Below are 24,817 nucleotides of genomic sequence, written 5' to 3' on the forward strand. Positions count from 1 at the left end.
GGCACATTGGAATGTTGGACCAAGAGGGGGAGCTAAATGCAGGAGTCAGTTTTCACAAGGGTTTGAGCTCCTGTGAGAAGGACAAACTAATGATGGTAAAATGAGACAGGTTATTTCCTGTCTGAATGTCTTTCACAGGGGTGTTCAAATAAGTGTAACCAAGGGTATGATTGAGGTTGGTCTGTTTATCTTTTTGAACGTGTGTTGTATGTTCAAGATGTGAATACATGTGGATGTATGTTCAAGAAGAATTGCTGATTCTGCCAGGGCTCCATAAGCAGAGGTAGCGATGGTGTCGTCACCTCCATTGAGTTGCCCTTTATGTGACAAAGGGCTGTGTCGAAATGAGGTCTTGTGCAAAGGCGAAACAATTAATTTGTATCTTTTATCTGGCTTTGTCATTACTGCCAGGTGGTGGGAAGGTCAGTGCCTGTGCCTCGTTTGCTAGGATAAGGGTTTATGTGTGTGTGGTGAACTGGGTCTGGAAACTGCTTTGGATGAAGTTATTGTTTCATCCCCTACACATTATGTTGTAACTATAAGTGGTATAAACATCTCTCACCACATTACAGTGCTGTTTTATTTAAAACTTGGTACCACTTTATGTAATGTTCACAACGCTGCCAGCAGGGTATTGAATCCCTGTTTATACCATAGCTGCTCTGTTGCTGGCAGTTGGTGGAATGCTGATCTTCTCCTTCTTCTTTAGAAAAGATTTAAAGGGTGTTGCGGTAACCAGGCATAGAGGTGTGAGACAGACAGCTATAATTACAGCTTAGTAGTCTGAACTCAGACATGTGAAATAAATGAAACTAATTGAAAGGTGGCTGAAATAGTTACCTTTAAAATCTGTTTATAAGAAAAAAAGCCTTGTAAGTTGTTTTACTTTTTTTTTTTTTTTTAAATTAGACTGCTTATCCAAGTTCTGCAAGAAGAAAAACCAGCCAACCGAACAACAAACTGCCACAGTCTGGGAATAATTATTTCAGGATATTATTGAAAGTTTTTACTAATGCTGGTGCAGGTTCACGTGCATAGGTGAGTTCAGAGAGATTATCACTAGGGATCAGTGTCTAAGCTGTTCTCAGAACTGGCAGTAGTTAAATCGCAATCCTTGTGAGTGTCTCAGTCTGCCTTGCTGAGGATGGGTTTTCCTGGCTTTAGAGATGAGGAGACTGAGGTACAAGTGTTGAGGCAAATTTTTGGGAAGGGGCAGTTTAAGCACACACTGTCCTGTTTCTCATCAAGCCTTCCTTGGGCCTTGTCCAAGGTTTGGTTGGTTTTTTTTTGTTGTTGTTGTATTTCAAAAATGCTGCTTAGTGCTGCTTAGAAATCTTTCATAGTCTTTTAAAACACCTTCCTAAAGGCCTAGCTGTTGCCTTGTCTGTCCCTGAAGCTGAGTGTTGAACAGACAGAAAATGTAGCTGTTAGGTGTTTAACAGTGGAATGTGCTCACTGGGATTATAATGCCTGACCTTGGCCTAAGACAGTAAGGGGGGGGGGGGGCAAATATCCTAAACATTTGGGTGTGTTGCTTTTATAGTCCTGGAAGTGAGTGTCTGTTCCAAAAAAATTCTGTGGAGCCAGTGCTGTTCACTGTAAAAGAAAGCAAACAGTCCTAAAACTGTACAGGTAGTCTGCTAGTGGGGGTGTATATTGCTGTACTGGATTTCTGTGGCAAGGTTTTGGTAGCGGGGGGACTACCAGGGTGGCTTGTCTGAGAAGCTGCCAGAAGCTTCCCCTTTGTCCAACACAGCCAATGCCAGCCAGCTCCAAGACAGACCCAAGGCTGAGCCCATTGGCACTGGTGGTAACACACACCTCTGGGATAAAACATGGTTAAGAAGGGGAAAAAGCTACTGCAGAAGAGCAAATTGCAACTGCAGAATGAGAATATGTGAGTAACAACTCTGCAGAGACCAGGATCAGTGAAGAAGGAGGGGGATGAGGTGCTCCAGGCACTGGAGCAGGAATTCCCCTGCAGCCCATGGTGAAGGCCATGGTGAGGCAGCTGTGCCCCTGCAGCCCATGGAGGGCCATGGTGGAGCAGAGATCCACCTGCAGCCTGTGGAGGACCCCACACTGGACCAAGTAGATGCCTGAAGGAGGCTGTAACCCAGTGGGAAACCTGCTCTGGAGCAGGCTTCTGGCAGGACCTGTGGACCCATGGAGAGGAGCCGATGCTGGAGAAGGTTTTCTGGCAGGACTTGTGACCCCGTGAGGAATCCATGTTGTAGCAGTCTGTTCCTGGAGGACTGCACCCTATGGAAGGGACCCATGCTGGAGCAGTTCGTGAAGAATTGCAGCCCGTGGGAAGAACTTACATTGGAGAAGTTCGTGAAGGACTGTCTCCCGTGGGAGGGACCCCATGCTGGAACAGGGGAAGAGTGTGAGGAGTCCTTCCCCTGAGGAGGAAGGAGTAGCAGAGTCTATGTGTGATGAACTGATTGCAACTCCCATTCTCCATCCCCCTGCACTGTTTATAGGGAGAGGAAATTGGGAATAGAATTAAGCCTGAGAAGGCTTAATTCTGAGAAGAAGAGGGGGACTGGGTGTGTGTGTGTGTTTTAAAATTTGATTTTACTTTTCATTATTCTATTCTGATTTGATTGGCAATAAATTAATTTCTGCAAGTAAAATCTGTTTTGCCCATGATAGTAATTGGTGAGCAATCTCTTCCTGCCCGTATCTCAACCCATGAGCCTTTCATTTTATTTTCTCTCCAAGGGGAATGATGGAGCAGCTTTGGTGGGCATCTGGCATCCAGCCATGGTCAAACCACCACAATTGCTCTACCCATGGAAGTGGAAGAATATTTTTCCATTGCTGCTTTGATAGCCCAGGTACAGATGATACAGACAGCTACTCCCTGAGTACTTCAGAAGAGCCAAAGCACTTCTTTTTCTTTAAAACATACACATGTTCGACTCCTTCAAGTAAAGGTGCTCCAGTAATAGTAGACTGACTCAGAGTTAAATCCAGTGCTGTGTTTTCACTCTAAATTAGTAAATGCTGTTATTACTGCTTTTCAGACTGCAGTAGACTTCTGCACTGGTATGAGGGCTGTTCTGAGGAATATTAGTAATGAGAATCTTAAAGATGGGGCTCTTTTTCTTAACAGTCGAGAGGCATTGCTTTAAATTGTTGTGTAGTTTATAGAACCATGTTTTAGAAAGGCTTAGGAAGAAAATCTGTAGAAAACAAAACTTGAACCCTGGGTCAAATAGAGGACCCTCTGGAGCTGTAATCACAGGTATTAGAAAATGCAGCTTTGATGATGAAGTGAGTGATTTTTAGAAGGTGGGAGCTTGTGCAGTGGTTATTTTTCCCTGATTGCCTTAATCAACTCCATCTAGTTTAAAATGTTGAAGTCATAAATACAAAATACCTGTTCCACACCTCAGTGGCTGGTGTCAAGTGAAGAAAACAGGAGTGTGGTAGGAAGAGATGGCCATGAGAAGGGTAAGATGCACTGCTTCCGAAGTGTCTTTGTGATGACTTTGTAGTCCCAGGACTATAGAAAGGTGTGTTAGAAAGGAGTGTATGTACTGCCTTCTTTCCAGACCTGTGCTGGAAACTGCTCTGCCTTCTCCAGGAATGGGAATTTCTCTCCAGTTTTAGGGTGTAAAGCCTCAAACATGGTGGTCGGCCTTGTAAAGAGAATGCCAGGAGAAGGATTTCCATTGTATTCATGCCCAGGATTGTCTAATCTCAGATTTCCAGTGCAGCCTTCAGCTTCGTGGCAGTGCTTTCAGACTGCACTTTCTTGTGTAATACCTGGAAATATTTTAGCCTTTGGGCCTCTCATTTCACGTCCCAGCTCCAAGAAAATCAGAACAGATTGCTTTCCTGATTAGGTGAAATAATCTCTTCATCCTGCCTCCACAGGAAACAGGTTACAATGGCAAAGGAAGGTCAGTGTATTTGTGGAAAAACTTGACTTAAAGGAGACAAAATGTACAGAGACAAGGTTTATGTGATTGCAGCATCTTTGTGCTGCTGCTCCCTGTGTGGATTTGAAATCTAATTCAAGCCACATTTGATAGAGAGGTGTGTATTTCACAGACACCAATTACCTCCAATTAAAGGGAAAATTAGAGCTCAAATGAAAGACATTTAAATTGAGGCTCTCATCCTGGGCAAGCCTACATGGTGAACTGGAAAGATACGTGTCCTGCTCGCTGCTGTTGGACCAGTTAGTGCTGGCATCCTTGCCAAGCTGCCAGCATGGGCATAGATGAAATAGCCCAGCAGCTGCCCAGCACTTGTCAGCGATGTGGGTGAGAGATGAGTGGGTTACCAGGGAGCAGGTTATCAGTCACTGTGGGGGCTACAGCGGTCACCAGTGTAAGCTCATGGAGAGCCTGTCGAGGTGGGAGTGGGGTTTGATCTACTGAGAAGTGGGAAGGGGTGATGCAAGAAAACTGCTAAGTAACAAGTAAAAAATGCTAAAAATTGGTAGAAAGTATAACTCTGCATGTATATATCCTCACTTCTCTGATCTGCTCTGTTCAGGTGCTTCAGAAATGCTAATTCAATGACTGCAAACAGATGGGACAAGTTTGATGTTCAGAGTAACCATAACTGAGCTCAAAACTTCTTGTAGACCAGTGCTTTTATTTCTTTTTTTTGTTGTTTAAAAGGTGAACTGTGGATTTCTAAGTCCACTTCTAACAGTATGTAGAAATTGTATTTGTGGAACTAGAGGTTTAGAAATGAAGCAGCCAATCAAAAGTAAACATGAACGTTTTCAGCAAGGTAACCAGCAGTGTGTGGAAGGGACCTCCTGCTTTCCTTGGCTCTGCTCTGAGGGAGCAGCAGAGAAGAGCAGCACATGACCAGAGCCCTCCGGCACACGGCGCAGCTCGTTGGGTGAGCCCCACAAACATTGACTGCCCTGTGGGCAGGTGTGACAGTGGGGTTATGCAAAACCATTGTTTGTGTCTGTGCATGTCCATATTTACATCTGAATACAAATCTTTCTTGGGTGCCTGTGTGCCAGTATGTGAGCTGATGGTGGTTACAGCAGGCTGGGTTACTGTGGGACTCCACACAGTGTGATATGTTTGTAATCGCTTCAGTTGCCTCTTATCTGTTTTATTCCTTCATTTTTTGATTTTTCAGATCCTTTTCAATTTATTTCAAATTGCTAATTTTGAAGGTGACTGAGTACAGAAACACTTCCTTCCTTCTTGCCAAATGGGAGCCATCCTATCCAAAACCCATCTGAAATGCACTCAGCCTCTGCAAGTGTTAATTTGAGACCTTGAAAGAGAAACAGGAGGCTTAGGCAGGAGGATGCTGACACAAGGTGTACTGCCAACATTCAGAAGCAATTGCTGCTGCTTTTGTGAAGTCTAAAGATCTGTGCTGTCAGTGCAAAAGCAATTTTGGATTTAAGAAATTTGAATTTAGATTTTTAGAAATTAAGCTACTTTTATAAGAGATTCTTCCCAGTCTCTAAGTTCTGTAAGTTCCATGTCACTAAATATGCATAGATATCTCCTAGTTCTGGTTAGAATCATGGAAACTAAAGCATATAACTGGGTGAAACAAATAATGTAAAAATTTTAAATATATTTTAAATATATTCTGAAATTATAGTGTAGCTGTCAAAAGTCAGTGCATATTTAGTGTATTTCAGAGTTTATGTTGCTCTTAGTTTTAGTGAGTGTGTGATACTCCTTATTAAAATTTTTGGTAATTCCCTGGATAAAGTACTTTCATATGAACTGTGTGTATATATCATTACAATTTTCAGTTGCCATCACCTATATATACATTTTTGAACAGATGCAGAATATGGATCAATGGGAAATGCAAGGTTTACAGTTTAGTAACGGTATTCTCCTTCTATGGAAAAGGCAGAAATGGTTGCTACAACTTAGACCGTGCAATCACGTCCCCTGTATCCTTTACAGAGTGCAGAGAAGGGATTCCTTTAGTGCATACTGTGTAAGTTCAACTTTTGCCCTGATTGGATGGTGCTGGGCATGCAGGAGGGGCTTCAGTTAAGGCTGGAGGGCAAAACTTTTGGCATTTCCTAGCTCTTGCAAGGGTAACTTCACTTTTTTTCTGAGTGTAATTCCTGTGATTTCTTTCATCACTACTACTCCCGTGGATGGTGCGCCCCTCTGGTAAGTAGAGAGCATCACGTGGAATGAAACTGTAGTGATAGTCTCACCCTCAGGGAAGATTTGTAAAGTATCTTCCACAGATGAATGTTTTATTTTCTGTATGCTAAACCCATGGCCTCCATAGAGAAACTGGCTTCATTACTCATGCACATTTTCTGTTAATTTGCCCAATTACAGAATCACAGAATGGGTCAGGTTGAAAGGGATCACAGTGGTCCAATCCTGCTCAAGCAGGATCATCCCAGAGCACATGGCACAGGATTGTGTCCAGTCACTTCTTGAATATCTCCAGTGAGGGAGACTTCATAACCTCTCTGGCCAATCTCTTCCAGTGCACAGTCACTCACACAGTAAAGAAGTTCTTCCTCATGCCCAGGTGGAACTTCCTATGCCTCAGTTTCTGCCCGTTGCCTCTTGTCCTACTGCTTGGAGCCCCTGAGAAGAGCCTGGCTCCATCCTCTTGGCACTCCCTCTTTAAACACATGAGGTCTCGTACTGTCTTCTCTTATTGAGGTTGAACAGTCCCAGCTCCCTCAGTCTTTCCTCCTAAGAGAGATGCTTCAGTCCTTTGATCCAGTCCTTTTGTAGCCCTCCACTGGACCCACTCCAGGAGCTCCATGTCTCTTGTACATTTACGCAGGCTCTGATGATCCTTTCGTGACAGGTGGGTGTGTCGCCCTCTCACTTTGCTCCGCAGTTGCTGCTCTCCCATCTCAAGCGCTCCGAGTTAATCGCTATAACCAGCCCGAGGGGCAGCACGACGAGCCTGTCCTTACCTTGGGCTCTGCTCCTGCTCGTTGTTCTCGATGAAGGGGACAGAGCCTCACGGCCTGGCTGGGTTTGGGCTCCCCCATGATCGTGTCCCCAGTGGATTTTGCCCGGGGGGACGCTGGAAGGAGAGGCGGCGTTCGGCAGTTTCCAGCCGCCAGATGGAGCTGTGTCCCCGGCCCTCGCCGCTCCCGGACGGACCCACGGGCCGCGTCCCTTCTCCCGCCTCCCCGAGAGCCCGCGCTGGGGGCTCCTCTTTGCGGCGGAGTGTCTAGGGGCTCGGGGGTCTCTTGCTTGTAGTGCTGAAACTATTAATCGTGTTTGTTGGAAGATGCAGTTGCTTCCTGCAATGCCTTAGAGAGAGAATCCTAGAATGGCTGGGGTTGGAAAGGACCTTAAATATCATCTCGTTCCTACCCCTCTGCCACGGGCACATTCCGCCAGATCAGATTGCTCAAAGCCCCAACCAGCCTGACCTTGAACCAGGGATGTGACATCCACACCTTCTCTTGGCAACCTGTTCCAGTGCCTCACCACCCTGACAATAAAGAATTTCTTCCCAATACCCAATCTAAATCGACTCTCTGGCAGTTAAAAACCATTACTCCTTGTCCTAGCACAACAGTTCTTGCTAAAAAGTTTGTCCCCATCATTCTTATATGCCCCTTTTAGGTGCTGAGAGGCTGCAATAGGGTGTCCTTGGAACCTTTGCCAGGCTGAACAGTGCCAAATCTCTCAGCATTTCCTCATAGGTGAGGTGCTCCAGCCTCTGATCATATTTCTGCCCCTTTTCTTGACCTGCTCTTACACGTCCATGTCTTTCTTGTGCTGAGCTGGATGCAGCACTCCAGGTGGGGTCTCGTATAGGGCAGTTAATAAAGCTGATGCCCATACCTAATTTTGATTATTTTTGTGGTTTTTCTGATTGGTGCTAAAAGTAAAGCGATCCAGTAGTTGGGCATTTATTTAAAGAAATTCATGATGCATGTGTCTGTACAGCAAGCATCTGTCCTCTGGATGAAAGTATGTAGGTTTGATCCTGGTTTTAATTTTCTGTGTGAAATTGCAGAATTCAGCAGGGACCCAATGCCCAACATCTTCAAGCGTATAATTTTTCTCCCCACTTTTTTCTTTTATTTATTCAAAAACAGCACTACCCTGCACAGCTTTCTTTCTCATTTTCCAACAGACTGTCTTGCACATGACAGCAGACAAGGACCACTGTGGTTCTCATGGGAGAGGATGTTGGGAATTGTGCCTGCCTGCTTTGAGGTGGTGATCATGGGCAGTTCCCATCATTGGATGACACGGAGGAATTAATTACTGTCCTTAGGGTTTGGTAGTACCATAGCTAGAATCTATCCGATGGACTGGTTCCACACCTTGGAACAGACTTGCGAAGAAGATGGATGGGCAGAAGGTGCCTGATAAATAATTGCTCAGGCCAATAGCTACCTTGGCTATTAAGAGACTTGAGGTTTGATTCCTCAAAGCTGTGTTTGTCTCTGCTTGATTCAAAAGTGAAGTTCTTTATTATTATTTATTGCTGGTAGCAATGGCTGTGAAAAAAAACCCAACAGTGATTGCACTAGGGGAGAAGACTAGAAGGAACAAAATACTTGTAGGAAGAGAGAAAATCATGGAAAATTAATGAATTTGAATGAACCGGAATGAGTGGTGCTGGTTTTTATTACATGGTCTTCCCTGTTGTGTAAGGACTGAGTAAATTATGCCAAGTAGAAGCTTGCATAATCTTGCAATAAATTGCCTGGACTCATCGATACTCATCGCTTTGTGTGGAAGGGAGGCCATTTCACAGGCTGTGGCTACTGCACTCAGAGTACCTTGTAATTTAGGGCACGCTTCCTGAAAACAGAGCTCATCTTTCAGGGATCTCCTGAGTCACTTGTAAAAACTCAGAAACTGGTCAACTATAAAGCTTTTGATGGTGGCAGTAGAAGGCTCACTGATTGCATTTCACCTCTTTCTGTGTGAAACTGTCAGCACTCAGGAAAGATGCTTTTGTTATCCTGTGGCTTGCTTTCCCTTTACAGTTCATTTCAGGTTTTTCTTTCAAGAAAAGTGTCCTTTCAAATCCCTCCGTGCTCCTTCCCCCAGGCCATAGCCCTTAAAGCAACTGAGATGCAATAGCAGAGCAACAGTGCTGGTTTGTTCATTTACATCTCATTTATGAAAAACACGTGGTTTCTGTAGAACTGTACCATTTGTGCTGACACAGCTGCTCTGACCGTCCTCTCCCTGCAAGCCAACACCATCGTTACTCACTGAGCACTTACAGCCCGGTTTTTATTCAGGGAACCTGAAGATGTGCTGTGAAACCCAAATCATCACAGCTGTATCCATCAGAGCTGTTTCTAATGACAGACGTGTCTGTTTTGTCTGAAACAAAAAATGTTTTCCTGTGTATATAGTAAGAAATTATCTTTTCTGTGCACAAGTTACTCAACAGATGGGGTTTGGCTGTTGCTTTCTGAGGCACCTATCATGTTTTTACAGGTAGAAAGTCAACAGAACAAGAAACTAACATGTAGAGGAGGCAAAGAAATCTTAAAGTTTTCAGTTAGACTTTGTTTTTATTTCAATCAATAGTTTAACAAGTGCTTAAACTTCCCCAGCAGTTTAATCTGGAACATAGTTGAGAAGAAAAATATCTTCTATAGCTTTACAAAAATAAAAAGATTTTTTTTCTTTTAAAATCCTACACTTTAGGCAAGCACACTCCAACTCAAGCAAGACAGACATTATATCTTAAAATAGAGACTTCTGTTAATAGAAATGATATTTTACCCCAGGGCAGCAGGCACAATATGTAAATGGTATAGAAACAGAGTAAGAACACTTGTTTTGGCTTTTCTGATCCCTTTTGTCCTATTTCTTGAATAGAACCTGTTAAACCAATTGGCCTAAGAGTTTCTTCAGGTTACCATTTCTTCTGTCAGGTAGCTTCTTGAGTAGGATATTACTGAGGGAAAAGTTTTCACCTGTCTTGATAACACTGGCAATTACTGAAGATACCAATATTAATGGTTTCATTTTTTTAAAGCTTGTGCATTTCAGCAAGGGACAAATCACTCAGTTTGTAGGTCTTCCACTGCTAAACCATTTCCAGCTTAACTTCTTTTAGCAGCCAGGGCTGCCAGCACATGAGGTCAGGTTGGAGAAATAAAATGAATGTAATATATTGTGTCACAAATGTATGTGGTACTGTGGAGCAGTTAATTTAGTGTGTGATGAAACCAAAAGATTGGGTAAGCTTTAGCTCCTCATTCTGTGCCTGTAAGCAAGGCACAGAGAGTATGGATTGGCACATAAACTATGCACTCTGTAGACTTACAGCTTTGACCAACTTGACTTGTACTGGCTAACATAAAAATAAAAAAATATATAAGCACATGGAGGGAAGCTGGTGCTGCATAGGCTAAGAACCCAGATGATAAAATTATGTTTCTGGTCAACACTACAAATAAACTACAGGAGTCCCCAATCAGATTTCTTGTAAAGGATTATGAAGACCTTTTAAAATACTTCCTTTTTAAGTGTCTTTAAATGGCAGGGGAAAAAGATCATTTATTATACAATTTGTACATTGAGTCACATTTGCATGTAGTCTAACCATAAACCTTGGAAAACCCAGGCAAGTCTGTGATTCAAAACAGCTGAGACATGAATGTGCTTTTGGAGGTAAGAACTAGACAGAGCTTTCTCTTGAAACTGATGTAATATTTCTGACATTAGGCAATTTACAGAGGAACCACATAGCGCTAACCTGTAGATGATTTCCCTGATGAATATAGAAGATCATGCTGTGGAGCAGTTCCTTTGCTGTCTGCTTCAGTCCTGCATCACAAGCACATGCTGATTTCAGCTGGGATTGAGTTGTGTGTGGCACTTGCACGGGGAATGGACATGGTCTGACAACTCCTAGCCATTGATATTTTTTCAGAGATAGCACTGCCTGACCTGGGAATGGTCAACATTGGTAGAAGAAGCTTTCCTTTGTGATCTAAGGAACATCATGCCATACCCATCCTCTTTAATGAAAACTAACATGAATTCACTCATGCTGCTAGGTCTCAAACAGAAGTCAGAAATAACACTAAAGGTCAAGGGACTTGTTTGACTGTAATAGCTCAGTAACCCGTTTGGATGCTGACTACAAAACTCAAGTCTAGCTAGAGAAAACCAAACTCCATCCTGGTTCCTAGCTACTCTTTCAGAGACGTTGTTTCTCCTTCTTGACCCCCGAGTTAAAACTGTCCTCCTCATACCCCCCCTGACCAGCAACTGATCCAGAGCTGGCTCTTCAAGTAGGTTTGACTATGTGGAGCAGAAAACCGTCAAGAATAGCTGTTCATAGCGTTTAATTCACCATGGTGAGTTGGCTTTCAGCTCCTTCCAGCAGGCTGAAGGAGGATCTGAAGGTGGAGCTGAAGGTGGATGGATGAACACTTTCTCTGGAGACCACTGAAACAACCTGAGCTCCATTCCTGTTAAAGAGTTTTCTGTGACTTTTCATTTGCCTGAGGAAAAAAATATGGAAGATGTGATCTGACCTGGCAGCAAGTCTATGATACTGTTCCTTCTCCCCATCCTCCTGCTGTCTCAAAAGCAGGTGAACTGATTTTGTTCCAGATCTGAGGAAACTCACATCCATGTTTTCAAGGAATTCTTTTGCTATAGCACACTTATATAGTGTGAAGACTCACTATATAAAGTTGAAGGACCTTCATTCATACTTTTCCTGTGATACTGAAAATAACTCATTAAAGGCTCTTTTTCCGACTCAGTACTGAACGGGGCAGCTAGAAGCTGCTGATACTGTAAAGAAACGCTATGACCTTACTCCTTATGTTTCTTACACAGGTTCCTGCTCCTCCTGCAAACCAAAATGTGTACATAAGTAAAAGCCACCGCCGAAATGCTGCAAGGTTCACTCCCCATTAAAGCAGGGGAGCATGGTTCATCTATGAACTTGTAACTCCTTGCTGGCCTTAAATGTCTCCCTACAGCCTCCAGAGTCTGCTCTGATTCACATCAGTGCACAAAAGGATATATTTGCCACTGAGGGAAACTTCTGAGTTTCTTCAGCAGGCTCTTGCTGAAGAATGCTCTCTGAGGCCTGTGCCTATCCTATTTCCCAGCAATGCCTCCCTAGACCTCCCCAAACAATACTGATTTAAGCTCTATGAAATTGTGGTATGTATTGGGACAGTTCAGCAAGGAGAAAAGGGAGGAACTGACTGCATTTGGGCATCTCTTGCCCCTCCCTATGGTAAGACTGGGCCAGTGTCCCTCCCTCTGCAGGTCAGCTTCCAGCTCCTTTCTTGCTCTCCTAAGGGCCACGGAGTGCTTGCTGCTGCAACTCTTTTCCTTGTTCCTACACGAGGTCACATCACTAAAAATACACCGCTAAGTAGGTTTGCAGAACATATTAATCCCACCTGCTTCTTTACTTTGTCCACCTTGCTGACACAATACTGCACACAGAGTATGCAGAGTAAGGCCTCAGGAATATGAAAACAGAAGTTGTCCCTGCAGCCTTGTACTGGCAGCTTACCTGCACTGTGTGCACCCAATAGAAAAAATGTTGCTGCTGGCTGGCTTTGAGTGGGCTTGGTTGTAACTGCTTGCTAGTTACAAAGGGAGGCCTCAAAGCAATTACATAGCTAACGAAATTGAATGAGAAAATATTAAACCACTGATTACTTTTACAACTTAATGATTGGAAAAAAGAGCTTAAATTACTTGGAATATTCTTTTTTCTTTTTTTAATTAGAGGTGTTAACCATTTATCACTTTTGGAACAGAGGGCTGTTGATCTGCTGATTCTTTTTGTATTATGAGCTGTGAGATAATGGCAAGATAAATCTTTGTGGGTTTCCTCCTTATATACATATCTACATCAGAGCTGTAAAGTCAGAGGGGGAAGCTGCTATCACAGTACTGGCACAACACCGAGCCCTTCCCCAGAGCTACATTCTGATGAGAACCCAGGCGTTGGGGAGAAGAGCACCACAATGGCAGGATGGCAGAGACAACTGAAGCAGGATCATAAATGTTCATCCCAGCAGTTAAAAGAAAAATAAAATAAAAGGAGACCCCCTCCCTCCCCCCAGAAGTCTGCAGTCCTAAAGTGCAATTACTTTTGTGCAGTCATGTCAGGCCAGGGATCAGACTGGATGAAGTTCAAAGCACAAACATCAAACGAGTGCCGTTCAGGATTCGAGGAGGAAGGGGGAAGTAAGGAAAAGAACAACAGTTCTCAGGCATTCAAGTGCATCAAGAAAATAAATGTCCCTTTCTTTTGGAAGAAAAACAACCCCCAGTCTGGTGGAATCCTGGCTTTGTAGTCACGAAAAATAAGTTGTTTTCACTTCTAGCTGAGAATGTCCCAATATGACACAGTACAAATAAACAACAAAGCAAGAGCTGGGGCACTGGGATATTTTTCCGGTGCCCTGCTGCTATACAGCCTTATTTTATTCTCCTCTGGTGACTCTTCAGACCTGGGTACTGATGAGGCGCACTGAATTAGAGGCGTCTGGTAGGAAGTGGCTCTCTTTTCTGGTCGGTCGGGGCTGGACCCGTCGCTCGGCCTCTGCCCGTTGTACAGCAAGTACCTGCCTCGGGCATCCTGCTCCATTTTGAAGATTTCGTACTCGGTGTGAGGTAGGCGGATGCCAAGCGCAATGCAGCCGTTCGTGTGGGTGACATCTTGCTGCACCCCAACTTGCCAGGATCCCTGTGCTCCGCACTCGTTCCCGTTGAAGACATTGAGCAGCGAGGCTGTGGATATATCCATCGGAGTGACCTTCATGTGATTCACTGTGAGAGAGGAAGAGGGGAGCTATTAGCAGAGGGACAAAAACAAAAGCAAAGCCAACATGCAGATTGGGGCCCATTAAATCAAAATTGTCTCCCCTTGTTCATTCTTAAATGAATTTTTCCTATTATAAGTGTGGCCAGCAAATCTATTTGCATCACTTCATGTCTATGACTTTGTGCAAAAATTGGTTTTTGCATAGAACAACCCCCCTCCTCCAACTCAGTTGAAAAAAACCTGACAGCCACATATCTCAGGCAGAGATTAAGCAGAGCTTTTCATAGGTTCCAGACAATCCTTTATAGATAAAACCTGGTTGGTTATATTAGGTGATAGGGAGAAGAGGAAACAATAAAACTTTACTGATGTTTTATTACCATCTGTATTAATCCATAAGTGGGGCTGTTTATCATGTATTTTTCATCATTTTTTAACATCTGTTACCCTGTAAAGCTAATGAAATAATTAGTTTCAATTAGGGAACTTGGAAAATATCACAGCTGCACTATCATCATATATTATATTTTCTTTTTTGCATGAATTATAAAATATTGCTGACCTACAGAGAAATGCTTTTTCTCATATACAAACATTGGCTGCAGCTGCAGTATCAAATGTAGGAGTGCTGCAGCTTCTTCAGTTCTAACCTGCCTGTATTTCAAAGGAGCTTAAGGCACACAAACTTTTATTTTCCAGCCAAGTTAAAAAACTTGGGAAAAGCCAAACTGAATGAGCCTGAATAGAGACCTGAACAGAAGCTGAATAGAGTTTTTTCCTGGTGTGTGTTTGACACAAGAATATGTGAAGAAAGGGGATCTGAATGGATTGGTGCTGACCAAAACAGAAGCTCCTCATGGCTCCCAACACACCAAATTCTCTTTCAAGTCATTTTATAGCAATATTTGTTGGGAGTTTTATTCTCAGGTTTTATAAACAGACATTTGACTCAATGGCTCTACAGTTCACATTATTTGCTCTATATGGTGTAAAAGGTAATTTGTAAAAATTGAATGTACAAGTTTTATCAAAACCAAATTAGTGACCTTGATCTGTAAGGTAAGTTGGCATAGCATAAACCAGAAATTCAAGCAAAAACTGGATTTCACCCCATAAGCTCAGCTAGGACTTGCTACATATGCAGCTCTAAAGAACAAAAGTTTGACAGGCAAGGGTATCTCCTGCCTCCTATGAAAATCCCAGATTAGTAAATTATTTCTTATAGTTAGATGCTTTCCTAAATTAGACTCATGCAAGAAGCTTTATGCTTCTCACATGGTAACTGAAATAAGTAGGAGAAGAGCCTACAGAGTGCTTGAGGCTTCCAGAGGCTCTGCTGGGGCTGGTGCCATGGTGGGATGTCGTATTTTGGAGATGTTTGTTTGTGTGAGTGGTTCAGGCCTCTGAGCTCTTTCTATCCAGGGAGCCGTGGGACTGTTTGCACTGGAAGGCTTCTCAGTTGCAGGGACCTGGGTGGCATCACCACTGAGTGCTGCTTTCCAAAGTGCTCGAGGGGTTTTGGTTAGATATGTCTAGTCTTTGTTCCGGTGAGATTAATCAGAGCTGTCTTTAGGGACACTCTTACTTGCTTGAGGGCCCCTTGGAAGCATATAAAAATATGTGTGCTGCTACATCTATCTTTGACAGAAAATTATTTATACTTCTTCAGATCTGAAATGCCTTCTGAAGGTCCTTTTTTTCTCTCTGCTGAAAGAGTCCTAGGACATAGATCTAACCTTAGGCACTTTTCTTAGATGCTTGAAGTCTGGCCACTGGACTCCAAGACTTAGTGACGTGAAATCTTATTTTCTTGTGCTGCACTTAAAGACCTCTGCCTCAAACGAGTATTGCTTCAGTGGTGTGAAATGTCTAGCAGCTGTATAGTTTGTCTGGGCATTCACACAATGCTTGAAAACTTCCCAAGAAATTATGAACTCCTAAAAATCACATAATGAAACCATCAGAAAACAAATCACTATGAGCAAACTCTGCTCTGGTCCATGACTACCTGACCACCTCTGCCCCCAGCGTAGCAAGTCACTCTACCTTTAAACACAAACTCTGTGCCACCCATCACTTTGGAGGAGTGGACTCCCCGGCTGTAGCGTCCCTTGGCGTAGATGGTGAAGGTGGGGTGCTTGCAGATGGGGTCAGAGTAGTGGTAGTAGTGACCCTCCCAGGTGTTGTTGTTGTCATGGAAGATGAAGTGCCGAGTAAGGAAGAGAACCTCTGGTCGCACCTCGCAGCGCTGGCTCACCCACTCCCCGTGCAGCCCTATGGTCAGATCTGCCTTGGGGGGCAAGATGGGAGGGTGGTGCTCGTCCGACCGGTAGATGATTCTGCACGCGATGCACGTGCGGTCGTGGTTCTGAAACAAAGCAGAGAGGAACCCTTTTTAGGCATTATCTGTGATACAGGGCAATGAATCAGGCCAGCCACTTCATGCTGAAGTGACACCAGCCCCACATTTTAATGGATTGTAATTTCTTATCTTGTTAGTGGTACCTTTGGTTTTGTACGTGTAAGACTGCACAGCAGGAGAGTACTTAAGAGATTAAGTCCCTTGTCTGCGTTTATCTGAAATTAACATATTAGTTCAGCTTTTTATAGAACCTAGAAAAGGCTGACTTTACCTTTCAAATCATACGAGAAGCTGGCAGATAGTAATTTACTATGATAGGGACTTTGCAACACTTGTGTTAGAAATCAAGACATTTGCTGAGCTCTTATTTTGCATCTGTCTTCTTTTTAGTTGTTAACTTTGGTTACTGTAGATAAACATGGGTGTCCTATGGACATTTTTCTTTTTGGATGGCAGACTGGGAGAACAGTAACCAGTGATTTTAAACGTTTTTCAACTTTTCTGAACCCTAATGCAAGTTTGTGAAGTGTGTGACATGGCCAGTTACCACTGAACGTGGTGAAAGCTTTGTTGCCCTTTCCAGCCAGAACAGGGTCTGCGGTGCCTGCTGAGCTCCATGACGGCTCACTGCTGTGGGCCAAGCAGCAGCCTCAAGTAATCAAATACCTCAGCCCTAACCATGAGCACAAGGGGTGTCTTACTAGGGGCGTGCAGGCTCCAAGTCCATGGCAGGAAGGGAGGGAATTTCACACTGAGGCTTCCGCCTCCTGCCATCAGAAATGACAGAGACCTGTAGGTTGTTCCTAAGGCTAACTCTGTTTCTGAAAAGTTTTTGTCTTGTTGGCAAAAGTTTGGCCTCTAAGTTTTCAAACTGTATTTTGCACTTTTTCAGTGGCAACAGAGAGAGAGCACCATTAGCTTTTGTCTCTGCTCTGCTAAGCCTTGAATTAAATTTTATAGACCAATAGAGGATTAGGATACTAATTTTTTAGCTCATTTTATTGATGGCAAATAATTAGCTTAAGAAGAACAACCCCTCAAGATAAAAGCAGTGTTGTCGCCGAGGGAGGTCGTGGACTCCTCATCCCTGGAGGTGCTCAAGGCCGGTTTGGATGGGGCTTTGACCACCTTGGTCTAGTGGAAGGTGTCCCTATCCATGGCAGGAGGGTTGGAACTAGATGATCTTTAAGTCCTCTTCCAACTCAAACCATTGTATGATTCTGTGATTCTGTTTTCCTGGTGCCTGTGTTGGGTTGGTGATGTGCCGTTTGTTTACATCTCAGGACTTGACAGTAGAGGCTTTCTACTCAGCTGCTGATGTGTGGAGGGGCAGCGTCCTCTGAGCTGTAAGCAGGTGTACACTCAGAGTGAAAGGGAAAGACCACACAGATAGCTTGTGCCTTCATCTCTCAAGGGCACTACGTGATCCTTCCTGGAGAGAGGGGGATGCACTGGGGGGGTTACTCACATCTGCCTTGTTCAAGCTGTGAGGTGTTTTCCTGAGGTGCAGTTCAGAGTGCATTGAGTTAAGAGCTAAAGCTCACCATGCAGCAATCGGGAAGAGAGATTTATAGAAATACTTTATCTTTGAGCCCCTTTCCAGCCCTCTTTTTTCCGGTCTCTCTGAGATCCCTACATAATATAAGTGCTAATATTCATTGCTCTTTAAAGTCCATGTGAGCTGCTGTGGAGTCACCATTTCTCCACTCACTGCCTTCAGCTCACAGCTCACTTTAGGGGTGACATTCACACAATCTTCATTAGTGCCTTGAGTTTCTCCAGTAATATGATATGACCATAGGTAGCTTCAGAGAATCAACATACAACTTCCACAATATATCCCTTTTACACATATTATATTTGCCCCCACCCCAGGCCAGACAGTCTGTTTTTTCACCAGAAAGTTTTTTCACCAAAAGTGAAATCAATGAAAAGTCCACTGTTCTACATCCCTGGGATGTAGAATAATGGTCTATGTGCAAAATAACTATAAATGGTGTAGCTGGTTGATCTGAACCAGCGCTGACCAACAGCCCTGCTCTGAAGAGGAAGGATGTTGGACTTGGTAACCTCCAGAGGATTTTTCCACCCCAAAACACATGGTCTTCTGGGAACTATGTGTCAGCGTGCAATTCAAGTGGATGCACTTCTTTCCCACTTTGGAGCTTTTTAAATAATGTTAAGATACATTTTTTCCAGCTAAATTCCGCAAGCAGGTGCAAGGGCTACTAGTACCTTAGTGAAAAACAAAGAACATTTAATTGAGTAATTTAACACAACTGGTGAAGTTAGCACAGACTTATATTCAAAAAGTATTTTTGAATTGTAATAGAAATAATGCTTTTTCTTCTTGGACATCAACATCCAAAAGATGCCACCACTGCTTTGCATGGACACCCAGAGAGATCTAGGCCAAGGGATTGCTCTGTGGAAGATGCCAGTGTCTATAAACCACTTGTTTCTCCAGCGTGGCTGTCCTGCCATGAGGTAGACTGGTGTCACTCCTCTCTAACACATTAAGGGCTAATAAACTGCGCTGATGACAGTAACTTTACAGCTGTGATTCCCCCACTCAAATAAAGTGAAGCCAGAAAGCAAGACAAAGACAGTGTTATAGAATTAAACATAGTTTATATAAGCTGAATCGGTCAATAGTAGGAGATAATTTCTGCTACAGCCCTTCCTCTATTGAAGCTAATTTGAAAGCTTTTATTACCTCCCAGAGGAGACTCTGGCAGAGCACTATGGTGGTTTGGTTTATATTCACATCTTCTCAGGAGCTTGTCCTCCAAAAACAATTTTTGAGCCAAGGCAATTTAACCTCAAAACGAGTGATGTCTGTTGCCCTTGTTCAAAATCTGAAGAAAACCAAACAGAAACTCAGCCTGTTGTCTTTCTTGTTCAACCCTTGGCTATGGGATTCTTCTGCTGTTTCTCAGGTCTAGTGGATGGACAAGATGAAGATCTGTAATCAGTCCTGTTTGCAACTACATAAATTTTTTTTTTTTTTTTTAACCAGAAAGGACTATCAAGCATAATAGTTCTTTTTGCTGTTCTTCTAGCAGCAATTCTAAAGTTTCATCTCTTCTCCATGCCATTAAAAAAACATGGGTATTATGAGTCAAGGCTCTGATGCTGGGAAGGAATATTCTCATAGTTTGATGTCTTCTCCATCATACTGGGAGTGCAGAAGATGCTGACTGGTAACACCTGCAGCTGCTTAGTCCCTTGCTTGTGGCCAGTGGCAGAGTGGGCAGTGGAGGCCCATGGAGATCCACAGTGGAAAACAATTCATAACCACAAGCAGCCCCTTTCTCCTTATCAGGGGTGGTTTTATGTCTTAGGGCATAAGTAGGGGTTACTTCCCAAAACATAAAACTACACTGTCTGGCATTACACTGTGAGCAGAGGTAACTCCTTTGGCAAACTCTAGGAAGGTTCACGTTAACTTTCTGTTACTCTCCTGTAGCTCACCTGGCTCTTTGACCTCTGCGGTCCAGAACCAACGTACCTCTGTGCAGCCCTTCCAACTCTGAAGGCTTTGCACCAGCTCTGACGGTCTGGCCGGTTGGGCTATTAAGAAATGTCCAGCCTGATGGCCTTCTATTTACTGATCATGTGCCTGAATGAAGGGACAGAGGTGAACCATCACTTTTTGCATCAAACCAGGAGTGGGACAGGGAGAGGTTGGGGCAGTGTGGAAGGAAACAGAACTACACCCTTCCCAGCAGTGAGACATTGGCTGGCTCAGGCACCTCATACGCCCGTACCCTGAATGCATCGGTTCGCTGAGACCAGCACTTGAATCTAAGCCCAAAAAAACCTTTTTTTTTTGCTGTGATACTATCTTTCACAAAGTTATAAACTTCTTAGGAGAAGAATATGCCATGTGTAAACTCCCTCAGCATTATTTTTGCCTGAGTAATGGACAAGGGAAAGATCTAGTTTTGTTATGAGGCAATTCGACTTAATTTTGGAGTAATTTATGTTTAACAATTGACTGTATATATCCCTCTTGCTTTTTTTAGGACAGCTGCTCTTGGATCTTAATTACACTAGCTGTGGCTTTGCAAATCACTCCCTTTCCATGTGTCTCAGGGAAAGATTATTTTCTAAAAACAGACGTTCAAAGAAAATAGGGAACAGACAGAGGACACTTGAGTCCAAACACGATTAAGTACTCTCTAATAAAAAGCTCATTTGGGCATGACATAAACTAAAAAGCAATAAAATGAGCAGCGGACAGGATGAACATCTGTTCTATGTTTTGATTATCTTAGGTGTACAAGGCAATATTTTTAATAGTGGGGTCTTGCTTGAAGGACTGGCCCCTGAAATGGCTGGAAGATCCCTTCCCATGATGGGTGCCTCCTTGCAGCTCTGCAATGCCAAATTCATAGTGCCCCAATTCCTCACCCTCTTGGGTGTTTCTTTAAAGCCAATTTCTGAACTAAGCCATGTGTGCTGAAACAAGCCTGAATCTCCAGCTGGAAACTCAGTGCTTGTAGTTGGGGAGAAATTAGCTTGTGATCTGAAAATTTCCACCAACATTTTTTCTTATCCCTCCCTCCTGCTGTCTCAGCTGAAATGGTAATAGCGCCAGAGAGCTCTGGAAGCCAAGCAGGGAGGTTTCTAATAAAAAAAGGCAAACAAGGATGAGGTTCCCTTGATCTTTTTTCCAATTGCTGTGGATACTCAGAAACATAAACCCTCCCAGCATAGTTTAATTTTCTCTTAAGTTCTATAGATTTCTATGGCTGCCTACGATTAATTTGCCTCTAATAAATTCATGGTGTTCTTTATGGCTGAGGCAAAAAAACTATCATACAACTGGGATGCTCTCGGAGCAATGGTGAAATGAGCTTTGAATAACACCTAGAAAGATCTATTTGGAAGGTGTTCCACCTTTCTCTGAATATCTTTGTATTTCGATGTTGTTTTTAAGAGAATAAGACATCTATGGACCAAACCATTTTCCAAACATACAGAAAATGTGCCCTTTCCTTAGGGTTCAAGTAGAAACTGAAATCAATGCTTAATTTTGAGGCAAGGACCTGCAATATGTACTGCAAGTTGTACTTAGGGACAAAGCAAACAAGCACTAATAGTAAAGGGGAGGATCAAAAACTAGCTATTTTTCAACTGCACGCCTTGTTCAAACATATTTGCTCTCTCCCCTGTATATCTAGTTACCCTTCATATCTTGAAAATGTGTCTGTAAATACTATTTGTCTGAAACACCTCAACCTTTCTCCAGCAGAATTATAATTGATGACTATTCTGATATTTGCTCATTTACATAATGGAAAACTAACATTATCTCAACTATAACTTACTGTTTTTTAAGGGAAGATTCATTGTTCAGACTACTTAGAGTCTGAGAGACGCAGTGCATTCTTAGCAGAACAGACTGAAAAATTAATGTGATATTTTAAATTAGATTCTTATCCTTAAAAGGGTATGGCTAAGGATCTGATTAAGTATATGCAGTCTGGGGGAAAAGAGATAGGAAGCAAAATTTTGTTTTCTGGTATTCAATTTTTCTCTGAAAATCAAATGTTTCTCTTTGAAAAAAGGAGAAAAGCATTTTTAGGGATTTCTTGATATTTATTCTCCCTATGATGGAGAATTTTGACCATTTTCTGTCAGGCTCTCTCTGTTGTCTTTTCTAGCTGCAAATAGTTGGTATTTTACCAGATTAGACACAGCAAAAAGACAAAAATAATAGAAGGTAGCGATGTATAGTAAGGTCCTAAACCACCTAAAAATATGGCAGCTGCTGTTCTAGGAGGCCTGATGTTGGGGCAGACATAGGACTACTGCTGCTCAGAGCTGACCAGGGCTAAAAAAAGCAGAGGATAATTCTGTGAAGTGGTGAACCCAGTTCCTTTTCTCAGTAGTAGCTTGTTTTAAACATGCAACATCTTTAAACCTGCATGAAATTGCACAGCAGATTCCCAAAGTAATTCGAGAAATTGTCTCTCCTCTTTTATCTTGAGTTGCTGCACAGTGGACACATCGTTCCCATTCCATAACCAGGTTAAGAGATTCAGGTATCACCTCTGCCTCAGCAAGATGGAAAGCACATGTTCTTTGCAATTGTCTGCGCCGACACTGGGCTCCTCACTCACCTCTCCCCCCCCACCATCAATGGCAGTGTCAAGCCAAAACCCAGAAGCAGGTCTCATTCATGGCTGGAAAAGGAGGACAGGTTGCATCTATACAGTAGGGTGAGAAGCAAGGGACAGCAAAATCTCTAGGACTCATCCCAGCTCCCTTCTGCACCCTCCCATCACTGAGGAAGATGCTCCTGACCAAGCTGTGGAGCCCATGGGAGGAAACCCAGGCTCTGGTTGTTCACAGGGTCAGGTTGCTCTTGCATTGGGGGCTTCCCTTTTAGGGTGGATTCTGTGGCCATCTTGTCTGGCATTGGCTATGCCATGTAGCATATGACCGGGTGTGGCATGTTGCACCCATCATACCCTCGCTGTAGGGCAATGTGAGGTGAGGGAGCAGGCATTGGGTTTCCTCAAGCATGGGCTCAGGCTTGAACTGCGTGTGCAGTACAGATCTAACCGGTGGCCTGGGATCCTGTAGAATCCAACAGTCACAAAAGCTGAGGTAGGAAACCCCTGCCGTGTGAATGCACATATTACTGTCAGGGGAAGTACTGAAGAAGGGAAAGAAAAACCATGCTTAGCACTGATCTCGCACACCCACCCAAATACCATGTCTCACAGGCAGGGCTAGATGGGACAGGAATGAAGCATGCCTGGTTAGGATGCTTTAAACCTCACCACCCAAGAAAACCGGGTACCAGGTTTTAGTGTCAGTAAGTGAATGCTCCCAAGATGAGTATAAATGGAAATGTTCTCTTGGGAGAACATCAGTTCAAGGAAATGCTTCCAGCTCAACAAAAAACGTTGGATGACTTTGCTTCACAGTGCCAAGGAGTCAAGTCCACAGGAAGGAGACCTTTATGAATTGCTCAGTATAATATTAAGCTCACGCCTCCACCATTCCAGATAACTGCAGACCAAGACAATGCTTTAACAAAAGGCCACAAACTCTCTTCACTGCAAAAGTGATAATCTGCAGGCTTTCCATGACCTCATATGAAGCTGAGTTGACTAATGTGCATTAGGCTGGCTCTGGGGAGTTGAGAAGCACAGCTGACACAGTTATAATTCAGCCTGCCAAATGGAATGAAGAATAACAAAGATTTAAAACTTTAATTAAAATCTTGAAGCAAGTAAAATGCCAAAGAGAGTGGTAACTCCTTTACAGGGTTGTCAGATGGGGATTTCTTTTGGTGGGGAGCAGAGGTGCTGCAAGCAGGAAGGAGGGTAGAGATATGCTCAGATTTATCTGCAAATGTGTACCATATATTCTAAGATATTGAGGAATGGTTTTTATTAACTGCTCTTATGAAGGGAAAGATAGTGAAAGAATCTGGAGGCACTACCATTACACAACTGTCTGATCTAGGATGTTAATTCTGTTGCACAACCGTGCATAAAACTGAAATAAACACAAACAACATGAAATGCAAAAGTCTTCTAGTTGTTCTTTTCTGGTGTAAACTACTTTAGCCTGGGAAAAAGACAAGAACAAAGAGAAAACCAGACTTCTCAGATGAATGTGCTTGCATGTCATCTATCCCATTAAAATGATACTAAGTTATGGTGACATGAATGTTTTATGAAGTATTAACAAAAAATATTTCCTGGAAAACCCGAAGGGACAGCTTAAATGTCCATCTTCAAGAACAAAGTATTCCCAAATAAAGCTGCCTTATGTGTTTATTATGCCTTTAAAAAGCAACTTATACAGCCCCTGAACCATGAAGCAATATTACCAGTGAGTCCTCTCTCCCTCTTACAAAAAGATGAAGCAACTGTGCTTAGATTCCAACCATAAAGAAGGTGTCAGTAGTTTAGATACATATCTTGAGTCGATCTGAAGGCCTGTGGTTTATTTTGCTACGCTAAATAGTTAACAGTGTGTCACTGCATTTGTGTTGGAGCAGGCTTTTACTGGAGTTGCAGAACAGACAGTGGTAAGTGCAGATGTGGCAGCTTCAAAGGAGCAGGGCCACAGCCGACAGCACTGCCAAGGATGGCAAGGGCCAACCTCAGCTAGAAGCTGTTTGCTTCTCTCATCTCTGCAGGGCACAACACACACTGTTACTGTTCATAAACCTGGAATTAACCCATTTGAACATTCTTCTAAATATTCTTTCTTTGCTTCCCCTCACAATTTCCCCAACCAAGAGCCTTTTTCAAGTAATAATGAACAAAAGGAACCCTTCAAGTCTTGGCTTAATCTAAATGTCTAGTGGCACTACTCAGGCAAACAAAGGAGTTTTGTCTGCCAATATTTTACTTTTTGGTTGAGATAATGTTTTGCATATTTCTCTGAGGCACTTCACATGTTGAACTTCTATTTATTAACTTATGATTGCATTTCCCCGTGAGCTCCTCAAGTACATAACATTCCCCTATAGATGAAGTCACTGGATTTCAAAGAGATGAAGACTCAAATTCTGAAAAGCACAGAAAACTTTGCACACTTTGTTCTTTCACCACCTGGCTAAAGCAAAGCCCTGACACCAGTCTCCATACATTGAATCTGTATTATCTGCAAATGCCAAGTGCTGCTGGAAGTCAGCTCCCAGAGGTGAATAAACCTGTAAAAGACAACTAATCC

The 24,817-nt window shown here is 43.1% G+C and overlaps 1 protein-coding gene across 1 annotated transcript in view; it reads right to left on the minus strand.

Annotated features, from left to right (window-relative positions):
- Positions 1-9,522: 9,522 nt before the first annotated feature.
- APCDD1 (APC down-regulated 1) overlaps positions 9,523-24,817 on the minus strand; it is a 31,338-nt gene continuing 16,043 nt past the window's right edge. The window contains exons 4-5 of the mRNA XM_027651013.1: positions 15,793-16,114; positions 9,523-13,751 (exon numbers count right to left, since the gene is read on the minus strand). Of these exons, the coding sequence (XP_027506814.1) occupies positions 13,303-13,751; positions 15,793-16,114 (771 nt within the window). The 3' untranslated portion in view covers positions 9,523-13,302. The remainder of the gene's footprint in view (positions 13,752-15,792; positions 16,115-24,817) is intronic.

This window comes from Corapipo altera, unplaced genomic scaffold, assembly GCF_003945725.1.
Source record: "Corapipo altera isolate COAL_440 unplaced genomic scaffold, ASM394572v1 24, whole genome shotgun sequence".
Lineage (NCBI taxonomy): Eukaryota > Metazoa > Chordata > Aves > Passeriformes > Pipridae > Corapipo > Corapipo altera.